The sequence below is a fragment of the Camponotus floridanus genome, unplaced genomic scaffold, assembly GCF_003227725.1.
Source record: "Camponotus floridanus strain SB8 unplaced genomic scaffold, Cflo_v7.5 scaffold213, whole genome shotgun sequence".
Classification (NCBI taxonomy): Eukaryota; Metazoa; Arthropoda; class Insecta; order Hymenoptera; family Formicidae; genus Camponotus; species Camponotus floridanus.
The window spans coordinates 83,988-94,061 of NW_020229341.1; the positions used below are offsets into that span (position 1 = coordinate 83,988).

General features: G+C 25.3%; 1 protein-coding gene across 1 annotated transcript; it reads right to left on the minus strand.

Moving 5' to 3' along the window:
• Positions 1-979: 979 nt before the first annotated feature.
• Positions 980-7,084, minus strand: LOC109610526 (cytochrome P450 4C1-like). Its single transcript, XM_025408531.1, has 13 exons — positions 6,686-7,084; positions 5,496-5,834; positions 5,106-5,215; positions 4,781-4,871; positions 4,417-4,602; positions 4,085-4,178; positions 2,759-2,861; positions 2,545-2,650; positions 2,199-2,305; positions 2,041-2,109; positions 1,660-1,828; positions 1,298-1,477; positions 980-1,217 (listed from the first exon to the last, which is right to left on the minus strand). Exons 2-13 carry the CDS (start codon positions 5,656-5,658, stop codon positions 1,018-1,020), a joined length of 1,578 nt encoding a protein of 525 aa, XP_025264316.1. The 5' UTR covers positions 5,659-5,834; positions 6,686-7,084; the 3' UTR covers positions 980-1,017.
• Between the last annotated feature and the right edge of the window lie 2,990 nt (positions 7,085-10,074).

The window sequence follows — 10,074 nt, forward strand, 5'->3', positions numbered from 1 at the left end:
AACCATGAAATTGAAACATACTTCCAGGCATCGAAGGTAATGGCGAATCGAGGAGACAAATGGAAACAAGTCAACATCTCTAAAGACAAAGAACGACTAGTCTTTAACAGATAGATGTGACTAATTTATAAACGGTAAAGTGAGTCAAAGGATATATAAAAATGTCTAAGGATATATAAAAACTAAGTTAAATCTTTGACAAGTTGTTTACAATATTTAAATAAATTTCTGGTAAACGTTAAGTGTCCGTTTGCAAATTTAAACCATATATTTTGCCTTTTTACATATAGCATTTCAGAAATTAATCTCTTACCCAAAAATGGTTCCCGATCTAAAATCTGTACATCCTCCCAATTAAAAGCATGATCAAAATCGACCCTGTGATTAAAAATGATACACTGAGTATTAGTAAAAAAGATTAATATTGAAAACAAAACGATAATAAATCAAAGTATCAAATTCATCTCACAAAACATATTGTGCAAAAGAATGTTCTGCTAATATATATACTCCTAAACAAAATTAACGCATAATTTTTTTTCACTTTTTTTTAAAAGCTGATATTTAAATTTTAACGAAAAATATGAAAGAACAAGTGAAAAAAAATTATACGTTAATTTTGTCCAGGAGTATGTATATATATATATATATATATATATATATATATATATACAAAATTAATATAAATTATTTAAAAAATGTACCTTTTATATTAGACTTTTGTATTATTTATCATTTTTTATCATAAAATTAATACATATATATTGTCTTAATATAAATAAACTTTATTGCTCATTTGAATGGGTTTACAAGGATCTAACTTATAAGACATTCTGTGTGGATATTTTGACGATTAAATATAATGTTTATATATATATATATATATATATATATATACACACATATATATATATACATATATATAATATTTATTCACATAAAATACAGAACATATAATATCCTTAATTATTTTCTTCAATTTTTCGAGTGCAATGCTGTACATTCAACTTATTACACTTACGTAGCATCCGCGTTACTTTTAAACGAATTTTGTTTGCATGTGATTGGGATGAATTTCACATGAACTGGATGAGAAGGACGAATAACTAAATCCAATTTTAATTGAATATCTTTCAAATATTCAACGGGTTCCAAATAAAAATTATGCACCAAAGGAGCTATCAAAGTTTTCATCTCCAAGAAACCATATCGTTGACCTATTCAGTGTCAAACTTATTAAAAATGATCGACATAAGGAGAAACAAAAATTGCAATTTTTTGCAAAAAGGCAATTTACCTATGCAATTCCTTGACCCTGCACTGAAAGGTAGATAAGAATAAGGATGACGATTCTTTATTTTCTCAGGCAAGAATCTATCCGGATCAAATACTTCTGGATTTGGCCAAAAATTGGGATCTCTGTGAACTGCGTTGATATTAAGCACTAAGATCGTTCCAGCGGGTACGACATATGATTCTGGAAAGCATGTTATAAAATTAAAAAATATTAAAATTTATAAAAACGGATATTTTGAGAAAAACGAAATGTACATAATGTATTCTTAAAATATTAATACATTAATATTATTTTACATTCCATTTAATATATTCAGTGCTATGTAACATATTCAAACATATAGAAAAAAAATGATTAATTACGTAATTTTACATCATCTCCAGTGCATCGTGATAATGTAGCCACGCTGGGATACAAACGTAACGCTTCTTTTAAACATCTATCTAAATATGATAAATTTTGCAGTGATCTCATGTTAAGTTTTCCTCCATTCTCTTGCATCACATTATCGACTTCAAGCCTCACACGCTCCTATATCATCCATAATAATTAAAATATATTTCTTAATATTCTATTTTCTATTTACATAGATGTAATTAAATTTTTAAAATCAAAATAAAAAAATAAAATGATATACATATTTACTAATATTGAAAAAATATATTGTAACAAAAATGAACTTGACATTTAAAAATTGTAATTTAAATAATGTATCGCAATATATTATATTTAGAAATAGATACCTGAATATCCTTATGTTCAGCTAATAATAATAAAGTAAACATTATACCCGTCGCTACGGCATCATGACCCTATAATCATTATCATATCATCATATATTATATGTGCTTAGATAATGTGTACAAAAAAAAATTAATAAAAGAAGATTACAGATACGTACTGCCAACATAAAGTTATCAACTTCCTCTCTGATGTCCAAATCAGTTAAAGAATATTCTTGAGATGCCGCTAATAAAAGGTCCAACATGGTTAACCGCTTTTTTTTAACTAAAAAAAAAGCATATTAGGAACAAACTCATTTTTGCGCGTTGCGCTTTAATTTTTAGACATTTTTTGATTAAAATTCAAATTCAATTACAAATAATGATGACTTAATTTTACAGCAAATATGTTGTACCTCTACGTGTGATTATGTTTAGTATAAATACTATAATTTATAATATACTATAATTTATAATATTAGATTGCGCAATCAAATTTAAATTTGGGACTTTAATCGTACATACTTCCAAACACTTCGACATCATTTGTTGCCTCTTCTTTATCACTTTCAAGGTTTTTTAAGTATCGACCATTGGTACGTTCGTGATAAAGTTTTCGTTCCGCAATAATCTACGTACATGGGTACAAAATTTTACACTGATTTTTTATATTAATAATAGTGTAATTTTAAAAGTAAATATTTAAAGAATTTAAATTAAGGTTTTTTATATTACCCACTTTTTCCGTAAATCCATGCAATATTTTTAGAATTTCTTTTTGCTTTCTTCCTTGTGATGACAATGAGAATATCATATTGTTGCGAAACCAAGGCCTAAACATTCTAAAAAGTAATTCAATAAAGCTATATAATTACAATAATAATATAATTTTATAAAAGTCTTACTTTTAAAATGTTATTTAAACTCGTCCTAATATGTCAAAGTAATCTTTAAATAATCATGTACAAGAGATTAAAAATTTTAAATTATATTCGTTACGAAAACGATAGGAACTTTCAAAACATTGTACTCTTGTTTCAGTTATAATTTTTAGATTAAAAATAATTTCTTAGATGTCGTTATACATTTTATTTTCTTTTTAATTTTTCATATCCTAACATTTCCCATTTTTTTAACATTTCAAAATAATGTTTATTTTATAATAAAATATTTAGCAATGAACAATATATTTTCATTGCAATTTGCGCGTTTAAACGAATTGAGATTTTTATTAATTATTTATTTTCTTATAATTAATGTGTAACATATTTATAAGACTTTATATATATTTATTTTTATATTTACGTTTATATATATATGTATATGTATATATATATATATATATATATATATACATATACATATATATATAAACAGTAAAAAATTGTGCGTCCAGATTAAAATTTTCTTGTATTACCACGTTTTGATTAGTATTTTAATGTAAAATTAACATACAACTGATATGATATTATTTTTATAACGTTTCAATGTGTTACATTTACGTCAACTTTATAACTTAACACTTTGTATATGTCTTTTAGGAATGAAATATTATTTTGAGTATTTTTAACATAATCATTTTAAACAATCAACATGTCTCAAAGTCAGTTTAACATTCCAAGAAAAGTTAAAGTAAATCTTCAAATAATCCTAAACTTTAGGATACAAAAAAATTAAATTTCCTAAAATCAAATGCTTCTATTACAAATAATTTAAAGTAAAATAATTATTATCATATGTTAATGTTCTATAACAATTATTACGAGTTATTCTAACTATTTTTTCATGTAATTTTTAATTAATTTGTATGTCATTTTTACATTACACTTAAAGTCACAATAACAAAAATAAATGTAAAGCATTGTGTCAATTAACATTTTTAATTTATCAATAAGTAACATACGACGAATGAGATATTTTAACCTAAAATTTAGAGTGGACATGTGAAAAATATTATTATAATTAAAATTTTATTTTTTACTGTGTATATGTATCAAAATCATATCTTGAAAGATGATAAATATATTATATAATTATGTATATTTACTGCACCGATGTAAATTACCTATAAAATGCCAATTCGATCATGTCGTGAATTGCATTTCGATATTGTTGCTGGAATTCGCCGAGAGTTCCTAAAGAGACACCCATGGCGGTTTCTACAAATACATTTATTTTATAAGATATAAATAAAGTCAGTCAAAGATTATTACAGCTGAATATTTAATAGATAATTTTAAGTATAAAAAACAGATATTACTTATCTGTCCATCTATCGATACATGTATGTATAAGAAGAAGTTATCTTTTTTATTATCTTATAATCTTGAAAAACGATCTCGTTCAAAATGAAATTCCTGCTCATAATGTACAATAAGAATTTTACAATAGCTTTACCGCATATCGCGTTTAGCGTATGTTCACTAATAAATGGCAATAAATCCTTTACTACTGTCCCTCCAACATCTATCAAAGATTTAGTCATGCAATCGCCCTCTTTGATTAAGATATCAGCAAATTGGTTCAATATATTAAAATGAAATGTAGGTGTTAATATTTTTCGCCGCGTTTGCCATTTAAATCCTATAACAAAAACAAGATACAAATAATCATCAAAATACAAATAATCATCAAAATAAACATCAAAATACAAATAATATTATGTAATATTTCTGTCAGAAAGACAGTAAATAATATTATTACCCTACATTTATTTTTTTTATATCGCACGGTATTACTTTGTAATTCTTTAATTACTTACCTTTGCTGGTAAGAAGTCCTGTGCCGAGCCAAGGATGCAATGCGTCATAGAAAAAACCTTTTTCGATATGATTTGTGCTACTTAATATCGTCTAAAATCACGGGAAACATGTTAAAAAAGAGAAATTCCTTATATCTCATTGAATTGAATACATAAATAATAATTGTATCTTAAATTTGTATCTAGTCTCATTGATTAGGAATATTTTTTCTTATTATCTTTTTAAGAAACATATTCTTCTGAGTAAAAATCTTCTTATGAATCGCAAGTTTTTAAAAGCTTGTTAATTCGTAATGTCTATGGATAATTGAACTTCTTTTATTACCTCTAAATCATCTGGATGACGAATAAACACTATAAGAAGGGAAAAAATCGAAATTTTAAAGATGGGATAATATACATTAGAGAATGCACAGAGGAGCTTCCATTTTTCTTCTGAAAATTATATTATAAATATTAATGTACAAAAATTTTGATGGGATTAATTTTATTTTCTACATTATTGCATCTTTCAAATACGTTGGAAATATAATAATAAAGAAAATTGTATTTTTTAAATAAACAAGTAATTGTTGTGGAGAAAAGTGCTCAGATAAGAAATCTGTATGTATTTTGATAAGTATATGTTTCACAGTACATGATTTATAAATTTAATTTTTATAAATAACAGATCATTTGTTAATTAATATGAATAAATTAAAAATTTTGTATTCACCTTCTGAAATATGCAATTGGAACACGTTGCCAGCAATTGGTAAACCCGGTGGTCCCGGTATAAATTTAATGAGTTGCCAGTTTCTTTTATACTTTATGTAATACTTATTATATAAATAATATATCAATAAGATAAACATACATAATATCGATATAGTATACATCGTTTCTTAATCTGATATTCTTGACCGTCTAAGTAATCTGAATCTTCGTCTATTTATTGTTTTTTTTTATTCTTGGATCATATATATTACATAAATATTTTTTGATACATATAAAAGTAGATATTTGATTTTCGACAAACTTGGCAACTATCTTGATATTCTAAAGAATATTAATGCTGAAAGTGAGAAAAGGAGAAAGTAAAAGATCGTTGTAATACATCGTTGTAATCGCATATTTTTTGTAGTTAGTTTTGTAATTTAATCAAGTATTTTTTGTAGATAGTTTTGTAATTTAATCAAGATATAAAAGATATGATAAATTTCTTTCCAGGAAAAAATTACATTAATTAATATTACATATGCACTAAATTTGTTAATCAAATAAAAAAATGTTTAATCTGCCAATTTCTTGCAATTGTTTTTCTATTGTATAATATAAAATTTCGCCATATTCTACTGCAACATCTTAACTGTATTTAATAGTATTATAATATTAAGGCGAGTGTTAACATCATAGATCTTGATTATGTGTCAAATCTTAAATTGTTTCTGATATTTTTATAATTTTATTTATTCTATAACTGTAAAAAATGTTCTTAAGATCATATCATAATATCCGATTACAACTCATTTCTGTACTTATTTATAAATATCTTAAATCAATAAAAATACTTTTATTGGTATGCAGTGATACAAAGTTGTAATAAACCAAAGTTATAAAATATTTAAAGGATTTGCAACTCCTGTCATAAACAAATAAATATTTTGAAAACTTTTTTTTTTTTAATATTATTATATATTGATATTGTAATCTTATTATATAATAATAATTAATATGTAATATTAATTAATATAAAATATTAATTAATAAAATTTTATCAATATAAGACAAAACTAAGTACTTATGGTATTTGAAATAATTTCTGTTAAAACCACCATTTTTACGCTAATTAATCTGTATTAAACACTGAAGTTTTGCAAAAGTATGTTATAAAATTTTATTTTATACAAATATTATAAAGATTACCTGATAGATTACATGATGCGACGATAGAAACACAACTCAAATCATTAAAAGGAAATCACAAATTTCGTTATAGAAACATATAATTCAGTGCAATAAATGTGCGCGAACTAATAAGATAAATGTGAGGCTTATATTTATAACCGTTCTTCAGCTCAAAAACTATTAATAATCAGATACTATTCTTAATGGGTGGGGTTCCATTTGTCTACATTCCCGATTGCCAACTGCTTCAATTGCGCACAATATTTTGCTGACAGCTTTTTTTGCCTATATCCCGATTATCTACAAGTATTATTGCACACACGAAGAAAATGAAAATACGAAAGTACGATTGCACATAATACATTGTTGCTTGCATGCACGATTGCACACATGAAATTATTGCATACATGCAGATTGTACACATGATATTATTAAGCACATACACATTACACACATGATATTATACGCAAGCAGTTGGCAAACGTGAATGTAGGCGACTGAAGCCCTTCCTATTCTTAGAATCTTAGAAAGTACATGTATATACAGTACTCTTCTATCTGAGAAAGTACTTGCGTAGATACAGTATGTTCCGTCCCTGCAGAGCGCTCCACTTTCGAAAGATAAAACCCAACCTAATCCATGTCCGTGATATGGGTTATATCACGCTTTGCATAGAAAGTTATAAACCCATACTATATGTACATATAATAATATTTATACATAGTATAAAAAAAATATGTTCTATTTATAAAATTTCTTTTGTTTATAACTTTTAAATAAACAATGTGCGCCGACTAAAACGTTTGGAAAATTACTCAAGGTCAGTACCTTGATAATATATATCAAGGTTAAAATTATCCGAGGTGGCTCTCCCAAGCTAAATAATTACCATAAGTTTTGCATTTACATGTATCATTAATAAGTCAATTACGTCAAGTCTAATAAGTCAATTACGTTGTGTAATAATGATTGATATTAAAAGCAATGAGATTAAGATATACTTTCATGAAAAAATTCGAAAAATAAGATATCTGTTTATGAAAAAAAATCTGTTTCAAAAAAATTGTTGTGCAATAGAAATGAATATTAAAATGAATATTGATGTATATCTTTATTTTTTTGTGTATAAAACTAATTATTTGAATTATTTGAATATATTAAAACTAAAATGTCTTACAAATGATAAAGTTATATAAATGTATTTAATTTCAATCGACATAATTTCTTACATATATACGACGTATTGCCTACGATGAACAATTCCAGATAAGATTAGATCATCAGAATCCGTTTATGTCAAGAGACAAAGTTGCTCTCTGTAAGATTTTCATAATGTATATCAAAGTGTATATTTTCTATCAAGGCATATTGTTTTTATATTATTATAAATTTATATTATTATATTATTTTTTATATTATTATTATTATTATATACTTTATATTATTTTTATTATTATATTATTATATTTGTTTATATTATTATTAAATAACCGCACAGGTAACAATACTATTTTCTTATAACGTTAAACTCTTGAAGGTCGCCAGTAAATAAAATATAAGAAGTAATTAAAAACGACCACACTGGCAAATTTTATTAAAGTGACTCACGACGTTTCGACCATGGTTTTGGTCCTTTTCGAGTGAACTACAACAAATTATTTCCAATATTACACAAAAAATAAATTACATTGATTTTGAAATAAAAAATGAGCGGCAAGTTAAATACATACAATAATTTAGTTAACTATTCTATTGTGAGAAATAAGGAAATCACTTCGTCAAGATTGTCATGTCAACCGTCTCTATCAACACACAGAGAAAGACTAGACAATCTTTATTAGTCTATCATAAATATTGTTTAAATTTTCAGTGTCCTTTTGTAAGTTGATCGTGTTGTCAAACTTTTTTATAAAAAACATTTCCGCGATTTCTCTCTTTCTCCCGTGTTCTCCTATGGGCTCCCCCTATCACCTATTTTGGCAGATATCGTGATGGATGACTTGGAAACGTATTGCTTAAGTCAACTAAGTTTTAATATTCCGACATATTATAGGTATGTTGATGACATTTTTACCATTGTTCCACGCTCAAAAGTTGAAGATAAAATCGACCTTTAATAATTACCATCAACGCTTAGCATTTACGCATGAAACCGAGTCTGATTTTGGTATCAGTTTTCTTGACACGATTATTATCCGATCAGATGGTCGTCTTCTGACTGATTGGTACAGGAAACCTATTTACAATCTTGTGATCACGCCATTTTATTGGCAGACACTCGATTTCATTCCAAAAATATGACATCGGTTAAGCAGATCTTTCCAACAATTGCTTTCCCCAAATCATATTATTAACCGCATGTACAAAAAGATTATATTTTTTTAAAACACCGTCATTAACGCAAATATGGACAATNGATAATGTTGACAAAATATGTACCAATTGTAGTGCTATTCTTTGCTTGAAAAGACTAAATAATAGAGACAAAAAGTATTATTATCTTACAGTTACCATTATTTAAAATCAATGATATAAAATTATTAAAATAACAGATTAAAAATTAAAGCTGTACCTACGGAAAAGATATATATTGCTGGAAATACATATAAAGTCATTAGTGGAATTTTCATGAAGGTAAAAATATACTTGATGGACACTACACAAACATTGTACGTGCTAAAGGTACTGAATGGCAATTAATAAATGATTTAGTAGTACAAAAGTGTAGTTGGCCTTGAAGTGCTAAAAATGCATATATACTTTTTGCAGAAAAAATATAATTTTTACAAAAAGGTGTGATATCCCCCCCCCCATCTAAAAAAACCTTACAAAGGTAAAAAAAGTACGCCAAGTACATAAAAATATTCTACCATATGCATAAATTTATATTTAATATATTTAATAAAAATATCCCTAAAATAGTTTACAGAAATTTTCCCTAAAAAAATAGTTGTCCTAAAAGAAAAACAAAATTAAATATGAAATCAATAATTAACTAGCCAAGTACATTGAAGCAATTCATAGAGATTTGTAATTTAAAATATGAAATATAATGATATATAATGATATATAAAAATACATTATTATCCAAATTTAAATAAATATTTGTACAATATATGAAATAGCACTAATATATTGCGAATTTTATCATAAATAATAAGTCATAAAATTATTAACCTTTACAATAACATTGATTACATTAATCGGCAATTTTAAATTTAGAAGTGTCTCAAAAAACTAATCGATTTGTTTCGAGATCATCAAGTTTTACCAAGTAAATCCGGAACTAAAGAAATTAAGAAAAGTTACATACAAAAACTTAATTCAGATAGCATTATAATATATTTATTATTAATAAATATTTAATTTTGAAATTAATTCTAAGTTTTACCAAGTAAACTTGCAAT